This window comes from Harmonia axyridis, chromosome 1, assembly GCF_914767665.1.
Source record: "Harmonia axyridis chromosome 1, icHarAxyr1.1, whole genome shotgun sequence".
Lineage (NCBI taxonomy): Eukaryota > Metazoa > Arthropoda > Insecta > Coleoptera > Coccinellidae > Harmonia > Harmonia axyridis.
The window spans coordinates 58,969,008-58,989,917 of record NC_059501.1 but is presented as its reverse complement, the minus strand read 5'-3'; the positions used below and the strand labels follow the sequence as shown (position 1 = coordinate 58,989,917).

The window sequence follows — 20,910 nt, the reverse complement described above, 5'->3', positions numbered from 1 at the left end:
TACCTCATGTGGCAGGGTAGTATTTTGTGTTTTCTTCTGCTCTATATTATAATTTTGGTATTGAGACATTATTGATGTTTTATTACTCAATTTGAGTAGGACTCAAATCGTTATACATAAATATAATATAGTATAATAATAATGATAATATGAAGATGATGACTTTATTTTCACGATCAAATTATTTTTTACAGAATATTCCCTTCAAATAGGAAATTTTATGTGGAAAAAGGCGGAGTTCAGTAATGCAGTAATATAAGTGCATAAGGGCATTTATCATTGAAAATCAGATACAAAGAACATTGCCATCATCTCCAAACTCATTTATGAATTCGCATAAAATGGATCTCTTCCCAATGGGTTCACAACAAACAGGTCTGTATAATCCAATTAAAACGATTCGATAAAATGATAATTCATTTTTCTACCCATTATTCTGTTGATGCAGTCACAGTTCGAAACCAATTGCAGTGATATATGATGAATAAAATGAAGTCGATTATTTGTTTTTTGCATTTTCCATACAAAAGTACACTACGGCCACTAACTAACTGAGGGCGGTGGAACGATTGACAGAACTGATATATTTTCAGCAAACAGGACCGTCGGAGGAATATGTTATGGTTTTTTGTATTTATGTCAGCAGGATTATTTGAAAATTTCCATTTATTTCTACGGCTTATTGAGAAAATCCAGGAATTGTTTCTATCAATTTGAAATTCTGAATAGGGACAAAATTTAATTTTGTGTTGATAGTGGAATCCGAACAAAGACATATGAGCAGATTATAGAAAAGGGTTGAGAGGCCACTGAAGTGAATGGACAATACTCCGAGTGCTTGGACTTTGCGATAGGAAATGTAGGAAGAAAAAGGAAATCATTTAGAGCAACATCTCCGCGATAATACACTGATCAACAATTGTTAGGGATCACTTATGAACTTTTCTTCATTTATATTTTTTTCAAGTTATCTCGTGAATATCTGTACATTATATGTTCTCTAAGGAAAAAGTAAGATGTTTTGAGTTGATTATATCAAAGTCTTCCTCACTTCATCGGCTCTTGTTCACAAAATCGATTATTATCTGTAGGCTGTTACAGGTGGAGTGAAAAGCAATGGGGTATTTATTATTAAATCTGTTTTTTTCTCTCGTTCAAACACATAAGGTGACAATAATTGAAGAAATGTGAACAATATCAGCTTATCAGTCATGCCGAGAAGACGTTTGGCTCCTGTGCAACTGCACCAAATCATACGGTGGATACAGGAAGGTTTGTCCCAGCGAGAAGTTTCCCGGCGGTTGAATGTTTCGCAAAGTGTCGTGAGTCGGGCTTGGAATAGGTTCATCCAAAACGACTCAGTAGCTTATGTTCATGGGGAAGGTCGGCAGCGCAGTACAACAGCTGCCCAAGATCGTCTTTTGATCCTCAATGCTAGGAGAAATCCCACTTACCCGGCGTCGCGGCTCAATAGATCACTGAGAGTTGCAACAGGAGTTCTAATTTCGAACCAGACTGTAAGACGACGACTACATGTTCGTGGTTTGAGAGCACGTAGGAGGGTACAACATCGCCGTTTGAATAGGGAACAACGGGTTCATCGACGGCAATGGACTGAGGAGCACCGCAATTGGACACTTGAAGATTGGAGCCGATGTTTATTTACGGATGAGTCTAGATTTCGTTTGGTCAACTCCGATGGACGTATTCTTGCTTGGAGGGAAAGAGGTCGAAGGTATGGAGAACAGTTTATGGTACCCACAACAGCTTTTGGCGGAGGTTCTATATGTGTATGGGGAGGCATTTGTTTGAACCAACGCACAGAGTTGGTTGTTCTGCAGAACACCACCATGACCAGCCAGAGATATCACGATATGATTATTGAACCCATAATTGTTCCGTTTGCGGCTGCCGTGGGGGAGAATTTCATTTTAATTGACGATAATGCCCGTCCACACCGTAGTCGTCTGGTTAATGAAGCGCTAGAAACTCATGCTATTGATAGGATGGACTGGCCAGCTCGCTCTCCAGACATGAATTGCATCGAACATGTCTGGTCTGAGATGTCTAGACAATTGTCAACCTTAGAACAACCGATCAATAACCTGGAGGACCTTTCTAACGCTTTACGGGATATTTGGACGAATTTGCCCCAAAATTCTATAAATCGTTTGATCGAAAGTATGCCTCGTAGGGTAGAATGCTTGAGACGTGGGGGACCAACTAGGTACTAGCTTAACCGAAACTTCAGCCTTCTTGTGGTTTCATCATAAAATTTTTATGTTATTCAAACCAAACACAGAATTTTGAGTGTTCTTTTCTCAAGTGAACCATATTATCAAATGAAAATACTCTGATATCTGACTAAATTTATAATCTTGGAGCGAATATTTCAGAAATAAATTTAGAACAAGTAAGTGATCCCTATCAATTGTTGAGCAGTGTACATGCTGATGTCAAGAATCATTTCTTAGACAAATCAGTAGCTCATATCTATCATTTTCATTGAGAACTGTCAAAAGTTCTTCGACGTAGGTCCAAAGTAGTAGCCATTTAGGTGTACGCATAGTTTGCAAGTAATATGAAACTTTATCAGCCTTTACCTCAGCGCGTTGTTGACAAGTTCCTACACAAATTGCGGAGTTTCGAGAAAGCCAATATGTTGCAGGAATTGTTCCTATTTAACTTCACGTTCCGAATACATGTACGAAGAGGAAAGTGCCTGAGGAGGTCAGCGATAACTCAAATAGACACAGTTCGTTTGATCTTGTTCATAACCAATTGGATGTCAGGTTTCATATTGAAACATTTCAATATTGAAACTTTGAAACTGAAAGATAGTTATTAGAAACATGGGATTCTGTTTTTGATTTGGACTGCAAGAAATAACGATACAAATTTTGCTGTGAGGTTTATTACTTCAATTACGTATCTCACTGTTTTTAATTGTTTTTTTTATTGTTTCAGAGAAACAGCTTAATGTTACCTCAACAGTGGAAGTCGATTGTGAGCACCGTTTTCGAATCAGAAGATCCTAAAGAAAAGAGGATGCAATTTCTGAAATTTTAAAACATGCAGTTTGACTGTGGATGACTCCAAGAAGTGTTTGTCAGCCTTCTTATCGGCATTATCTATATTTTTTTCGAGAAATCAGTATTCCTGAAAGAATGAATTGAATAATTTATTTTCAATTTCATCGAATTCCACAAATGTTTTTTTTTTATTAAATTCACTAATCTTGAACATCTTTCGCATCGAGAATGTTCGAATCATCCGGTTGTTTTATTTAATCACATCAAAGAAAAAAAAACGAAATGATCGAGCGTTTTATGAACCTGAATTCAAGTTATATATTTATCATTTATTGAAAAAAATTCAGTCGAGCCCGTTTATTGTTTATTAATTCCACGTTTCCTTAATCATCTGTTTGATTCAAATTTGAATCCATAAGAAATAATTATACTCAAAGTACATTTTTTGGACACTTAGTGCGGCAAATTGTCTGCTCACGCCTAGGGAAGCAGTTTAGCTAGAGAAGGGCCTGGTGAAAAATTCTCACAAAATGCAATGCCTTTAACTCTTCAGTAATTTCAAACAAAAGGCATATTATTTTTCATGAAAAAGCCTAATAGCTTCTGCTCACATAAAAGAGGCCCCTTAATTTTTGACAAACATTCACCCCGATAAAAACTTTCGCACGCATTTGGTATCACCCTGTATTCATCTCATATCTCCAAATAGACACTTTATCAAATTCGCAGATTTTCGAGTCACTCACCTCACCGTATGCATACCGAAAAGAGATGGCACTAGTATATTTGATTTATGTTCCGGATAAGGGCCAGCGACAGATTCCATTATGGGGGAATACATCAGGTGGCACGTTGCTTTCATTAGACATGCATCACACGTCAATTACTACGACACGTTACTATAAATTAATATTCCTCCATTCCCGGAAAGTTAATGTGCTAATCTGGGAGACGGATGGGACGGAGGGAAGAAGTATCGAGTTGTCCCGGAAGACTGAACGTTGCTCCTGGAATACGTTTCAACACCCGGGAATATTTTTATAATAAATAAACATGTATTCAGATTGGTGAATTTTTCGCATAAGTAATTAGAAAAAAAGGGAAGATATTATAATAATAATATAGTTTATTCTGAGAAGAAACATCTACAGATCTAGAGATATAAACAATTCACAGAGGCATGAGCCTGTACGGTATATTAACAGGCCAATTGAGTCCCCGGTCAACCATAGTAAAACACATTTTTTTGGCAAAATTCGATTTTATTATTCAACATAGTTGCCTTCGAGGGCGATACGCGATTATAAAGATTTTCCAACTTTTCGATACCATTTTTGTAGTACGATTCGTCTTTCGCTTCAAAATAGGCCTCAGTTTCGGTTATTACTTCTTCATTGGCGCTAAATTTCTTTCCAGCGAGCATTCTTTTGAGGTCTGAGAACACGAAAAAGTCGCTGGGGGCCAGATCTGGCGAATACGGTGGATGAAGAAGCAATTCGAAGCCCAATTCATGCAATTTTGCCATTGGTTTCATTGATTTGTGACACGGCGCATTTTCTTGATGAAGCAGCACCTTTAGGACCGTTTTTAAACGATTTCATCCTTCAAACTATCCAACAATGCCATATAATAATCGCTGTTGATGGTCTGGCCCTTTTGGAGGTAATCAATGAGTATTATACCTAGTGCATCCCAGAATATGGATGCATAACCTTGCCAGCTGACTGTTGTGTTATTCCTCGCTTTGGATTCGGTTTATCGTGTGCAGTCCACTCAGCTGACTGTCGATTGGACTCCATTGAAATGATGGAGCCATGTTTCATCCATCGTCACATATCGAAGCAAAAATTAAGGTTTATTGCACTCAAACAGCTTCAAACCCTGCTCAGAATCATTAACACGTTGTTGCTTTTGATCGATGGTGAGCTCGAGTGGCCCCCATTTTGAACACAGCTTTCTCATGTATAAATATTCGTGAATGATATTGATGTACACGTTCAGATGATATCTTCACAATGTCTAGCTATCTCGATCAACTTCACTTTATGATCATTTAAAATTATTTTGTGAACATTTTTGATTTTTTACGTCGGTGACACCCTCTTTTGGGCGTTCACTGCGTTCGCCGTCTTCGGTGCTTATTTCACCACGTTTAAACTCAGCAGACCCCGGAAACTCTTCATGAAGTCAAGATTTTTCTTCAACTGGATTGCTTCATCATTATTTGATGTTTTAGTGTTTTTTTAACATTTCTGAACATCTTACCTACATAGTATCATACATCATTTTGAAGGAAAAAAAATAACGAATTCAACGAAGTAATGATATATAGGGTGTTCCATTAAAAAAAATATAGGTTTGTGTTGAATCTTCAAAACCATACCCCGCAAAAAAAAATTGAGTACGCTGGATTTTACGCAGAATTCTGATTCAGACGTAGTTTTCACCTCAGCATTATTTCTTATAACTTCGGAGATAAAGGAGGGGTGCGAAAAGTATCAATTTCCAAAATCGTCCTGTATCTCTTGAACGGAAACAGTTATGTAAAATCTGATTAGACCAACTTGAGTTTCACGAAAAAGTAGGACAGAAACGTGAGAACCGCAAGGCTCTATCTTAAATAACAAGCGAGAAACCTGGTTGTCTCACCCAAAATGGGATACACTGTACACCAGAACAGGGACTTTTCAATTGGCCTAAGATGGTAGATTATAATATTTTATTCATTTTTGCCAGACCAGAATCACCACTGTAACGTCATCATGAGGTCAACCTGTTTATTGATGTTTATGAAAAAACGATCATTACATTTTTGAAGATATTAGAGTATACCACCTATTAACTTGATAACGCTCACAGAACTACAAAAATGTTCCTCAAGCATGGCGAATTTTTTTGTGTATCGGAGAGAGGAGAGTTGTGTTGACGGAGTTGATTTCCCCTAGTCTGTGATTTTTTAAGGACCTATGACTTTCAGAATTTCAGAACATAAGAGTATACACAAAAAAATTCCTCAGTGAATTTTTCACTTATCTCATGAAACATCATAAGACCTCGAATATTTATTTTACTGAGACCTTTCCTCTTAATATGATCTATTCATGTACTTCGGATCTAATGATGAATGAGGTATACTCAATCCGATATTTATTATTCAACTTTGAGAAGGGAAGTCAAAAGAAAAGACCATTATGAAGTAATGACAACACGAGTGTGCGAAATATTCCTTTTTTGTCAGGAAAAACTTTGGAAACGAGAATCTGAAATATAATGCTTGTATCAATAAAACAGGCCTGCTTACCAATATTCCTCATTTTGTTTGGCAATCATAATAATCATTCAGCTTTGTTGGAATAAAAATAAAAAATTGGAATAAAAAGATTCCTTCATAAATTGAAATAATAGTTCTTTCAGTTTTATTGCCCATGTTCCATAAAATAACAGATTTAGAGTTTCGTTCAATACATTCGGTTTCTTATACTGAATGAACCTTTTTGCCATTTTGAAGACAAAATTGGTCCATTTCGGAGTGAAAATATAAGTTAAGTGAAATTTCGGAAAAGTGATGACTATACATATCATCATCAATACATTTCATGAAAACTACTTTTGAGTGCTTTTTCTGATTTTATGCATACATCTTCATCTTCATTATCATTTTTAAATCGTTCTTTATTTTCGAATAGCATTGATCAGATTCCTCAAGTGTGAACGATCTCCTTACTGTATTAAAGCGAAATAGAAAGTCAAGAAAAATATCTTTAAGGTGAATATTTTCACACCCGCACCTTATATTTGAATCAAGATGCGGAATAAACTTAGTGGTTTTGAAAATATTGGTGCAAATTTATCAAAAATCGAAATAGTGGTTATTGTTTGTTCTTGTGACTAGATGAAATTCAAATTTTTATGTTTCCTCATACCTACATATAATCGGACAAAGTAATATTTCTGTATGATTTGGACAACAAAAGTGGAAACAAAAGGTACCGAGCTACTATACTAGTTTCAAGCGCAATGTTTTGCTACGAATTGACATAATGAACTAGTTGAAGAAATACATCATAAGATATCGAAGTAAGTATAAAAATAACAAGGCTTAAATTAATTTTTAAAAGTCGGATGTGACCATCTGGAATCAGAGCCAGGTTTTTTATTATCCAGGAGATAAATACTCTCCTCTCCTTCTTGATAATTTTCAGTTATGAAAAATGAAAATATTAAGTATTTCACTGTTTTATCGATTGATTCTATATAATAATAATAATAATAATAATTTATTCATCACCATTACATCAAATAGAATATGAAAATAAAATAACAAGATTGTGAATGACCTAAGCAAAGCTTGTATGTGTTCACAATCTGTTGCATTTGAATGAATAATTATCGTGTGCAAAAGACCTAAAAATGAAAATTATTGCCAAAACGTGTATACAGGAGAAGACCAAGGAGCGTCCCAAAAAAAAAAAAAACAATAATAATAATAACAGTAACAAAAGAAAAAAAAACACATAAAGAGTGAGTCATAGTTGAAAATACTAGCAAGTCAATACTCTCACAAATCTCTCAGGATTTTCCATTATATAAACTTTCAATCTATTTTTATAACCTTTTTGTCGAGGATTACAATTAACTTTAAACTGAATGGGCAAACTATCATAGAATTTGGCGCCATTATATAGAAAACTGTGCTGTAAATGCGTGCCATATAATCTGGGAATCGGGATAGAATGGTTTGAAGCATATCTTGTATAGATGTATTCTTATATCTAATATTTGATATTTTTCGAATAAATTTTCAATCATATTTTGAGTGAACAATTTCATTTATCAGTATTGTTTTTTCCTACATCTTCCACTTCTTTACCTCTCTTTTGAATGTTCTCAAATCTCCAACATAATTTGGAATCGTAAAATATTAAATATTCTGGGTGCAAATAGTTATAGCATCTTAGCGTCGAAATATTAGACTTTCAACAGTGATATTTCCCATAATAACTTCGTTCAGAAGATTTGTTTTGTTCTACTCATATTGTATCTGTTTTATCTGAACTCATTGGTAGTTGTTTTTTTTGGAGTTTATGGTTTTTATATTATTCCCCCACGAACAAGTATATACTTTTGTGGGTTGTGATTTGTTCATTGATGAGTGCTTTAGGATTAAATTGTATTTTCAGAAACTGTTTTTCATTATATTTTCTGCTTCAATAAACTTATATATTATTTATAATGTCAGCACCTGAAATATAATATTTCAAATAATTTTCCAGTGAAATGAGTGAGTTTTTTTCCATGAATGATCTTGCTGATCTACTTGTTGACTACATTCAAACTAGTCAAATGTGAGTTGTAAATTCCTCCTCGTCCCAATATACGGTATATTGGGACGAGGAGGATTAAATTGTATTTTCAGAAACTGTTTTTCATTATATTTTCTGCTTCAATAAGTTTATGTATTATTGATGAGGTCAGCACCTGCAATATAATATTTCAAATAATTTTCCAGTGAAATTAGTGAGTTTTTTCCATAAATGATCTCACTAATCTACTTCTTAACTACATTCAAACTAGTCAAATGTGAGTTGTAAATTCCTCCTCGTCCCAATAAACCGTACTCAAATGTGAACTAGTGCATCGTACATGACTTTCGATTATATGATATTTACTATGTATTTTTGATAATATCTGAACCTATAGAGGACTTCATGTGTCATGTCCCACCTCTTATGACGTGCGTTTCTTCAGCAATGATTTACAAAAGTGTGATCAACTTCATTGATCTATTAGCGTTTGGAATCATTTGAATCATAATGAATAAATAAAAAGGAGTTATAACAGCATTATGGAATTTCTGTAGTATTTCTAGTATCCCCATTTTTGGAATACATACACATCATTTGATGTGGGTGTTTGGTACAAGAAGAAACATTTCGTACACTTGCAATAATGTAATCATTGAGTGCAATATTATCTTCGGTACCTATACTTCTTTTTTTTAAAACTTACCGGACAATCATCTTCATCCCATCGAAATCTACAATTAAACAAATTATTGCATTTCAACGTCCTTGAAATGCAGGTTTCGTCATCACAGTCGAATTCATCAGCAGCACATTTTGGTATATAAGAAGCTGCAAAATTAAGAAAACAACGTTAGAATGATGTATTCAAATATTAAAAAATATTCATTGAAATGTGATATGAAGAATAAAGATATCAAGTTATGTAGGTAACTCGATAACTTTTTCTAGAATAGTCTAGAAAAATCATAGAATTAGAGAAGGACTCATTGAAGGAAGGTTTCCGCAATTTCGAAATGGTCTTGAAAATCAATCACGTCATTAACAATAGAATATGATTCTTGATTTTTTTGGTCTCTGGTTGACGGAAATTCATCTTAATGTTATTAAAAAGTTGAAAACTTTATTTCAGATTGAATTGATTAATTTCACAGTAATTGTTTCATTAAATTTCATTTTGACTTCATCAGGTGAGTATAGTAACTTACTACTTTCACAATTTTGGTCTCCCTTAACACAAAAAAAAAACGTGACCAACGGAAGGTTTGTTTTGGAAATGCCTTAAATTTTCTGACTTTTTCAGAGAATTTATGGAATATTGCGAAACAAACTTTCCTTGGTCGCGTTTCTTTTTAGTGTTCAATTAGTATCTATGCTTACTGTCAAAGAAATTGCAACACATAGAAGGAGCTGCTTCAATTTTCATTTTATTTTCGGTGAAACATAGATAGTATAGCAAGGAATGAATATTGAAATTTGTAGAGAAAGACGAAGGGTTTACAATTTTTTTCAATAAATTAGTTAACAATGTGTTTTGTCCACCGCGATTATATATACACACCCCAACACGTCTCGGCATTGATGCGATAAGATGGTCTACTTCTTCTTGGGGAATACTATCCCAAGCTACCTGTACTCCATGTCTTAAAGCCGCTAAAACCCGTGGGGGCTGGGGTAAATTTCCAAGCCATCTACCAATGATGTCCCAAACATGCTCTATGGGCGAAAGATTGGGGGATCTGCACGGCATGGAAAAAAATTCACATAGGTCGCTACGAAAAAGTTAACTAACTCTTGGAACATGAGGTTGGGAATTATCTTGCTGAAATATTGGATTTTCGAGCTGGTTGAGGTAAGGGAGAACATATGGCTCCACTATTTCTTGAAGGTGACGCAGTGCTATCATGTTACCTCGAATAAAGACCAAAGGTGACCTACTCGCATGTGCAATAGCACCCCATACCATAACGCCTACTGTCTGGTGTACACGACGCTCAACATGAAACTGAGGTTCACGCCTTTCACCCCGACGTCGTCTAACTCTTCTTCGGCCATCATGTGCACCCAAGGAGAATCGAGACTCATCAGAAAAGACGACCTGATGTAATTCCACATTCCAATGTTGACGTTCTCTGCACCACTGTAAACGTTGCCGGTGATCTTCAGCCGTCAGAGGTAACATAAGATGGGGTCGATATGCCGCAGTGCAAAAGACCTTATCCGGTGGTAAACCGTGCGGATAGTAACAGGATGGCCTTGTTCTCCTAACCACTCATCTGCCAAAGATCGAGTTGTCGCATATCGGTCTGTAATGGCCATAAGTCTTAGACGTCTATCTTGAACTTCATTCGTCCGGTGCCTTATCTTCTTCGATTTTGGACATTATCAAACCACGCTTGACAACATCTCATAGCAGTAGTTGGATTTCTGTTCGTACGGTTAGCGATTTCTCGAAATGACAACTCCGCCTCCCGTGGATCAATGAATTGACTTCTTTCAAATTCACTTAGCTGGCGATAAATTCCGCGTACACGTGCTGTAGTCATAATTTTAACAACTACTCAACATCGACTTTGGATGAACTCGATGAACTCGAACAGCTGGTCTGTTGTAAAATTTAAAAAACTTGCAGAAAACGACTACAATATTTGAGAAACAAAAATTATTCACATGAAATACTATCATAACATTCACGATTTCCTCAAATTCAATCATTTACTCCTTGTTATGCTATCTATATTTCACCAAAAAAAAAATAAAATTTAAACAGATCCTTCTCTTTCAGTTTCTTTGTCAGTTAGTATATTAGTTCCTTCCTTTGTGTGAGAAAATTTTGAAAAAGTTCTTGTTTAGATAAGTTTTTTTAATATCTTCAAGTGTTTGACAGTGACGGCAGTCTGTGAAACAAAACTTATTATATGTGAATGTGTTTCGAGGTTTGATGCTAATTTCTTTGGACTAGTGTCGTAAATTCAAATAAAATGAATTTCTGCACACAGAGCAAACAGTTGTTTGGGGAGTTTCGAATCGAACCCATAGAATTGCATCCCTGGGAATGGCGGTCGGGTTCAACATCGGTGAACGCGAAAAGTTCATGAAAAAGGGGAACTGAATAGCGTAAAAGTCGTTAACGGTCATTGCCATCGTGGTGAATGGAAGTTATGAGCATTCCAAATTACACTATACCATAAAATTGATATAAACTGTTACGATGATGATAGAGCAGGGTCGTCCCCCAGCGATTCGACAAAGGAAGCTGATGCGGAATTAAATCTGGTTGAAATGAATTAAAAGTAATGGCATATCAAGTTTTGTGGAGGGACAGATTTCCAGGAAATAATTATATGCCAAAGATGACTGTTTTTCAGTTTTATTTCATCAGATATTCTGGAAGTATTTTCAACGATGATTCGCTAGTGGCTTACAACATTGGTTCAATGGGAACTTTTCAAATGGGTCTAACTCGCCTTTGTCACTATGAAAACGTTAACCGCTTTATTAGACTTGTTCTGTTTTTTTTTTGCTGCTAATAATTTATACATAATTTTCCAAAAACACTGCTCAACAATTGATAGGGATCACTTACTTGTTCTAAATTTATTTTTGAAATTTTCGCTCCAAGATTATAAATTTAGTCAGATATCAGAGTATTTTCAGTTGATAATATGGTTGGTTCACTTGAGAAAAGAATGAAAAAAATGGAAAGTTGGAGAGAAAAAAGACTTTATTAGGAACACTCAAAATTCTGTGTTTGTATAACATAAAAATTTTATGATGAAACCACAAGAAGGCTGAAGTTTCGGTTAAGCTAGTACCTAGTTGGTCCCCCACGAGCTCGTCTCAAGCATTCTACCCTACGTGGCATACTTTCGATCAAACGATTTATAAAATTTTGGGGCAAATTCGTCCAAATATCCCGTAAAGCGTTAGAAAGGTCCTCCAGGTTATTGATCGGTTGTTCTAAGGTTGACAATTGTCTAGACATCTCAGACCAGACATGTTCGATGCAATTCATGTCTGGAGAGCGAGCTGGCCAGTCCATCCTATCAATAGCATGAGTTTCTAGCGCTTCATTAACCAGACGACTACGGTGTGGACGGGCATTATCGTCAATTAAAATGAAATTCTCGCCCACGGCAGCCGAAAACGGAACAATTATGGGTTCAATAATCATATCGTGGTATCTCTGGCTGGTCATGGTGGTGTTCTGCAGAACAACCAACTCTGTGCGTTGTTTCAAACAAATGCCTCCCCATACACATATAGAACCTCCGCCAAAAGCTGTTGTGGGTACCATAAACTGTTCTGCATACCTTCGACCTCTTTCCCTCCAAGCAAGAATACGTCCATCAGAGTTGACCAAACGAAATCTAGACTCATCCGTAAATAAACATCGGCTCCAATCTTCAAGTGTCCAATTGCGGTGCTCCTCAGCCCATTGCCGTCGATGAACCCGGTGTTCCCTATTCAAACGGAGATGTTGTACCCTCCTACGTGCTCTCAAACCACGAACATGTAGTCGTCGTCTTACAGTCTGGTTCGAAATTAGAACTCCTGTTGCAACTCTCAGTGATCTATTGAGCCGCGACGCCGGGTAAGTGGGATTTCTCCTAGCATTGAGGATCAAAAGACGATCTTGGGCTTACTTCGCTGCCGACCTCCCCCATGAAGATAAGCTACTGAGTCGTTTTGGATGAACCTATTCCAAGCCCGACTCACGACACATGCGAAACATTCAACCGCCGGGACACTTCTCGCTGGGACAAACCTTCCTGTACCCACCGTATGATTTGTTCCAGTTGCACAGGAGCCAAACGTCTTCTCGGCATGACTGATAAGCTGATATTGTTCTCATTTCTTCAATTATTATCACCTTATGTGTTTGAACGAGAGAAAAAAACAGATTTAATAACAAATACCACATTGCTTTTCACTCCACCTGTAACAGCCTACAGATAATAATCGATTTTGTGAACAAGAGCCGATGAAGTGAGGAAGACTTTGATATAATCAACTCAAAACATCTTACTTTTTCCTTAGAGAACATATAATGTACAGATATTCACGAGATAACTTGAAAAAAATACAAATGAAGAGAAGTTCATAAGTGATCCCTAGCAATTGTTGATCAGTGTATGATAAAATGAGTTTCACTGAATAGGCGCATACGAAGCTGAGTGAACTCTTGTTATTATTACGAAATGTTGCAAAAATAAAATGATAGTTCCTACCATAAACCATCATAGTGGATTTTCAACATTGTTTTCCTTTGATATTTTTTCAGATTGGACTCTAAAAAGTTATAAGTTCCATAGTTTCTCAATATACTGATGCACTACTGTCCTTTAGATGTTTACGCCACTGAGATTACAAAGAACTCAATCATTGTGAACATGTTTACAGATTCAAAGAGTTCCATGGTTGAATTATTTATTTGTATGGGCGTTGTCATATCCAAGAAAAATGAGGATGAATATGAATTGGATCACATTGTTATTTTAAATTTAGAAAATCTGCACTTGCTCAAATTTTTCCAGCGAATCGGCTGGCTCGCTGGATTATAATGTAATCGCTCTATTCTATCGTTTGTCGAATTTTTCACTGATTCAATCTTGAATATCTTGAAGATACGTTTCGCGAAAAACAATGGATAACAATAAATGATTTAATGTTCTTGAATTATTTAGTATTCTACTAGCAATGTTCTGATTTACTAGTGTCGCTGAAAAATACTCCGATTTCACCGATTTTACAGATGAATTATTGAAAGACAAAAGCAATAACAAATGTTCGATTGAAAATAAGAGATAATTGAGAATAATTCACTTTTAGGACTGTCTCTAATGTTTGATTTTACAGGATCACTTCTTCTTCTGGCTGGGACAAAAGTGGTTAAATCATAAAAATTCTATTCACTTTGGAAAACTAAATTATCACTTTCGATTACGGTAAAATTAATATTTGTGTGATTTTTGTGGGAGCAGCTGACCAATAGCCTGTTTTTCTACTTTTTCAATGTCTTTCAGAAGAGAGATGCACACATCATAATATCTCAATAAAGTACAACTTCTAGAATCCGGACAAAATACATCTGTAAAGTAGATTAATTTTTTTCAATGAATCGATGGAAAAACAAAATAATGTAACAAATGTTGTTATTGTTAGATAAGGGCACTTTTTGAACGCTCTTTTCTTGAGCGCCAAAGCAACGCTTTCAAGTCATATCGTTTTCAAATTTCAACAACAATACGATAACCACCCATCAATCAGTATATTTGACTTTTTGAACGAGTGCTACAAAACTGTTATTCATTATTGTCTTCATAATTTCAATTTGAGTTTTATCAGTCCTGAAGCTCAAAATAGGGGATAAACTACGGGACTAGAGTTCTTTCCAAGTCCTTCATCAGAGTGAGGAAGGGCTACGAACTTTTCGCCTCAGGAGTGAAATAAATCTTTATGCTATAATTTGCTATTAGATTTTCCCGCCCGATTCAACACACTTCCTGATTTATCTGTTTGATAATTCAACAAAATTGTGCACAGAAATAATTCTTCAACAAAGTTTGTCTGGAATCCTGACTTTCTTATTTATGTTACATCAACGTTTAAAAAATTATTCTGAAGAATAGTTATATCTGAGTTCAATCACCAATAATTAGATACCAAGATTGTTAAGCAGTTTTTTTTTTGTAAATAGGCTTAACTTGTTTTAAATTTTGTGATGCATTATAGATTAAGAAGACGGAAATATTGAAAATGACAAGATAACGAGAGTTGTCAGAATAAAGATTTACTGAAATATCAAGAAACACTGGTGTGTCCACCCACTCTTGAAAAGGTTTAACATAAAACTGAAGACTTCAGAAGGAACCTTTGCAGATTTTGCTGGTAATTCGAAACCAAAATCTTATAGGTGGATAAATTAGTATTTTTGATAATATCTTAGATTATAAAAATTATACAAGTTATTTATTGCGAACTATTCAAAAATACAATAATGTCCATATTAATAATACATCTTGAAATCCTTACAGGAATCCATTATTTCTACTCGAAATATAATGAAGAATGTGGAAATAATAATGAAGCTCATTTCACTCAGAAAGTAAATTGATTCAAAATTGCTTAGGTTGATAACGAAATAAAAAAAAATGAAAATGTGTGATAATTCAGGAGAGTAGAGACAGATTATTAATTCCAATAAAAATCCGACAGAATTGTTCCCAGCTAATCAGTTATTGAGGAAAACTCGCTGAAAAAATAAGCATTGATCAAAGGGAATACTCGTCTGAGATAATTAACATGAAGACAATAATTTATGGATAAGCCACTGACACTTAATCTGCTTATTCAAGGTTTGATCCTTGAAATCATCAGTCTATCAACAGTCCTCTTGACATCTTTGAATCAATAAATTCAGGATGTACTTCGAGTTGTTTTAAATATTTATGGTTTCAGTTTCTCAAAGTATTCGATCTCATAGCCTTGAATGCATTTTCACTCGGCGAAGGATCACGCACCGCATCAAAGGGAAATTTGCTTTCAGTGAATTTGCTTTGAATTTTTTATATGTTGTACAACTCGAGATGCTGATCGAATGTCACTATTGCAATACCGCTACAAATTGAACCGTTTATATTTTATAGGGTGTATGACTATTCTGAAATTTTAAAGGGCCATTGTGAAGAAACTACTTCGGATGTATAAACCAAATCGAGTATGCATCATTCTGCAGATTAAAGTCCACTATAAAGGAAGGGGATTCCTACATGTATACATAGACAGGGCGAGGCTAACTATATCAAGTTCTCCGGGATTTTCAAAAAATTTAGTGGTAGAATTTCATTAATTTTCACATATTTTGTGATATATCGATATCGATTGCGATTGATGATCGCATGATGATTTTGACATCTCCTGAATTAAACCGAAAGGATCATCTATTATGTATATATTTCTCATCAAATCGCATACATCTAGATGTCTGAAATTCCGGAATAGTCGATTACCAACATGATCGTTCACGGTAGAAGTTCACTCGACAGATAGATAAATAAAATATCATGGAACTGCCCAACGAGGGGCAGGGGGGCAGCTGCCCTCTACCCAGGAGGAAAAAAATTGATCGTTTATAAATTTTGTTCGTGGAATTCATTGAAATTCTTCAAATATTTAGTTCCGTATTAAAAAATCACTCACTCTATTGAAAATTATTAAATGAGGTTAATAATATCTTTGATATACGGGGTGGATGAGAAAATGGTGTCCTTCACTGATAATAATTTTCCCGAAGTAATTAAGTTTGATTTTAGTTTTCTAGACTCATTTCCACAAATATACTCACTGACAAAGAAACTTCAACACCCGAAAGGAGCTGTTTTACCAAAAAAAAATTAAAATTTAAACAGCTTCTTCGCAGTGTTGCAGTTTCTTTTTCACTTAATTTATGTGTTCGACGTACATCTGTTGATATAATTTTTACTGAGAAAATCTCAATTATTATTCAATTGTCTATCTAATCTGGAGATCTGGTCACCTCTTTTTGAAAGACTGTATTTAATCTAAACGGTTAAATTTAGTGCGGGATGCAATGAAGACTGTTCAGATCAGCATCACGAGTTGTAACTCGTGATGCTGCAAAAATAATTATGAAATACATAAATGAAAGAATCAAAAAGTGTTAATTATTAATTAATCAATTAAGTGCCAGGATCAGTATATCCTTGGCGGTTTTGGAGACTTATGAGGAAGGTCATTCGTGATATTTGCTTTGATTCAAATTCGAAAATATTCCATAATCATTCGAAAATTATCTTAAAAAAAACTGAATTATAAGAGTACCATTCGGAGGCACATATTTTTGTAGGGGAGGTTGAAGGAAGAAAATTAAGCATTCCTGACCCTATTATCTATAGCGTATTCACCTCAGAGGAAAGAAAAGATAGAGGTGCCCTTAGATTCCTTAGAAATAAATAGCGTAGCATTGAAATCAATTGCAACAGTATGATGATAAAGTGAGATAGGACAACAACAAACCTGCAAAATTGACAACTAGAGGGGCGGTAAACATTTCAGTGGCGTAGTCAATGGTTCTCTTACTGCCTCTTATTAAGTTTTCGGTGCTGAAATGTTTGGAACAAACATATGCATATTTCGGCAAATTGTTCATTTGCAATCTTAACGCGTGGCACCATATTTTGCTGAATTCGAAGGAAACCTACAAATGTTAACATTGAATTAAGTTTTCGATATCTCACAAATACTATGCCATAGACGAGATATAGTCTACGCCTATGGACTTAAAACGTGAACTTACCTATGATAGGTTAGGTTTTCATTTCCGATGTTTTACATACTATACATGTTTTTCGAGGTTTTACCATGATTAAAATTAACAATATGTAACTTAAAATTCACAAACTTGTGAAAAATAATGCCGATTACAAACGTGAAATTAAAATGAACAGTTAACCCTCAACGTCCCTCTAGTTGTCACGTGCAATAACAACAACAGAACCGTGTTGCCAAATCCAAAGAATATTCGAAAAACATCTATGCCACAGAAGGGAGAAAAGTTTACTTCTTTCTCAGAATGGCAACGCAGTACATTATGAATGTTTGTAAACAAAAATGTTATAGCGATGTCAACAAATGCTATAAGGCACCTCTATCTTTTCTTTCCTCTGAGGTATTCACACTATAAGGGACACTCTGCATAACCCGATAGCAAGTTTGTCCTACTCATCGAATACAAAATTTCACCAAAGCCATAAACATTTTTATTAAACAAAGAATTATCACATACAATATCAAGACAAAAATGAGTTGTGTGAATACCTTGAAATTAGAATTTCATATTTTTCTGATCTTCTGAATGATTGAGACTTTTCAATATTTGTAAAATATTTCCTCCATGAAGTGGAGAATGATATTGAAATTGAAAATAACTAGAAAATCTATAAAAGGTAGTAATTCAATTGAAAGAATAGAAAATATATCGAGAATTAAACTATCCTTAGAGATCGGACCGGATTAAGGAAAATCAACTTGGGGAGTGGTAAATCGAAATTAACAGTTCCGAGTTCATTATTGGCGACATAATAATCAATGTAGAACTTGATCGTTTGAATGTTCGATTTGCAGCTGCATTCGATATCGGTTTGTATTGCTAATGACTACACGGTCAGATTCACTAATAGAGAACAATGATCTGGGAGTGTTTCACAATAGAGAGTGATCTGTAAGCATTAAATTGGGCTTGAATTGATTTCGTTTAAACGTACAGTGCATCCCATTTTGGGTGAGACAGCCAGGTTTCTCGCTTGTTATTTAAGATAGAGCCTTGCGGTTTTCACGTTCCTGTCCTACTTTTTCGTGAAACTCAAGTTGGTCTAATCAGATTCTGCATAACTGTTTCCGTTCAAAAGATACAGGGTGATTTTGGAAATTGATACTTTTCGAACCCCTCCTTTATCTCCGAAATTATTAGAAATAATGCTGAGCTGAAAACTACGTCTGAATCAGAATTCTGCGTAGAATCCAGTGCCGTACTCAATTTTTTTTTTCGGGGTATGGTTTTGAAGATTCAACACAAACCTATATTTTTTTTAATGGAACACCCTATATATCATTATATCGTTGAATTCGTTATTTTTTTCCCTTCAAAATGATATATGATACTATGTAGGTAGGATGTTCAGAAATGTTAAAAAAACACTAAAACGTCAAATAATGATGATTTTTTTGTAAATGGGCCATGAATTTTATATGTTTCAATAAGAGGATTATTACTTTCGATTTTTAAAAATAGTAGGTCATTGATGACACAAACATCCTTGTTGTTATTATGGCTACCATGCATTTGGGAGCATTGTTTTATCAAGTAGGCATTGGAGGGAAAAAAACCAATCTGATCTAGCTGTCATCGCTATAAATTATTGTTATTATTATTGATTCTTCTTTTCTATGGGAAATCCATTGCTAATTAACAAAAAATCATCATTATTTGATGTTTTATTGTTTTTTTAACATTTCTGAACATCCTACCTACATAGTGTCATATATCATTTTGAAGGAAAAAAAATAACGAATTCAACGAAGTAATGATACACATAGTGTTCCATTTAAAAAAACATAAGTTTGTGTTGAATCTTCTAAACCATACCCCGAAAAAAAAATAATGAGTACGCCACTGGATTTTACGCAGAATTCTGATTCAGAAGTAGTTTTTACCTCAGCATTATTTCTAATAACTTCGGAGATAAAGAAGGGGTCCGAAAAGTATCAATTTCCAAAATCACCCTGTATCTTTTGAACGGAAACAGTTATGCACAATTTGATTAGACCAACTTGAGTTTCACGAAAAAGTAGGACAGGAACGTGAAAACCCCAAGGCTCTATCTTAAATAACAAGCGAGAAACCTGGCTGTCTCACCCAAAATGGGATGCACTGTACATAGTTTGCGTTTCAGTTGATGCTGAAAGAATGGTGTAACGCTCACACATGACCTGATTGAAAGTTGTTGAAGTAGTTGTGATTTTGAATGATGATGATCAGAACCAAATAAAATTCAAGAATAATATTGGAAAATGAATACCCGCTGTTTCCGTGGACACATTTATGATTCGAGTTGGTATTTTGAGTGTGGGTACTTATAGAATAATAATTACGAGCTCCTTGAGAAATTTCGTCCAGATAACTCCGTCAAAATCATAAAAATGCCAAGCAGAATATTGTCAGCAGTAATACTTCAGTGACAACAGATTTAATTTTTTTTGTTCAAGTAGTTGGCTGGTACCAGAATTGTCAAATAACTTGTTACTTTGTTCAGTTGTTATGTGAAACCATCACTTAATTTCTGTGAAAACCTTAATCCTGTTTGATAAGTACCGTCCTATGGTTATGTAATTAACATAATCATGCTGATACCAACACTCTGCATAGCGTACAACAGGCAATGTCTGGAAAAATTGTTCTAAACAATTTAAAAAACACAAGTGATGGTTTCACATAACAACTGCCAACAAAGTTATTCTGGCTCCAACCTACAACGTAAATCATTTATCATGTTGATATAATGATGTATTTTCATAAGCAACACACTCATCCATAAATAACGCAACTCTTTCGCAATTTAAGCCACCCTGTATTTCAAACGGTTTTCGATATTCCTGTTGTGCCCCTTTGAATAGTTCTACCCCATATATCAATTTTTTCTCAAGTTTCCCAACTTTTAAACAGCAGTATATTTCGAGTCTTCTGCAAAATTTTGTATTATAGCGACGTCGGTACCATAAAAAATTAGAATCAGAATATCAAAGAAGAATGAGGAATGCAATGAAGAAGCCAGGAACTTTTGGGCGCTCGTTTATTGACGCACCTTTTGATAAGTTTTTATACAGCTATATAGTCTCCAGGGGTGCAATTGGCGCATGAAAATATTACTTCAGTATTATCTGTATTGATCATTATCCTTGAAATGTAAACTTGAAATAAAGGTGAGTGAACATGTGAATTTGATGCACTTATACGATCTTTCGACAATATGCCAAAACTTAACCGGCGCTTTCGC

At 35.0% G+C, this 20,910-nt stretch overlaps 1 protein-coding gene across 3 annotated transcripts in view; it reads right to left on the bottom strand.

Annotated features, from left to right (window-relative positions):
- Nucleotides 1–20,910, bottom strand: part of LOC123688782 (neuropilin and tolloid-like protein 2) — a 612,260-nt gene that overhangs the window by 39,240 nt on the left and 552,110 nt on the right. For all 3 annotated transcript variants that reach the window (XM_045627446.1, XM_045627447.1, XM_045627448.1), the window contains one exon: nt 9,042–9,166. In XM_045627446.1, the coding sequence (XP_045483402.1) occupies nt 9,042–9,166 (125 nt within the window). The remainder of the gene's footprint in view (nt 1–9,041; nt 9,167–20,910) is intronic.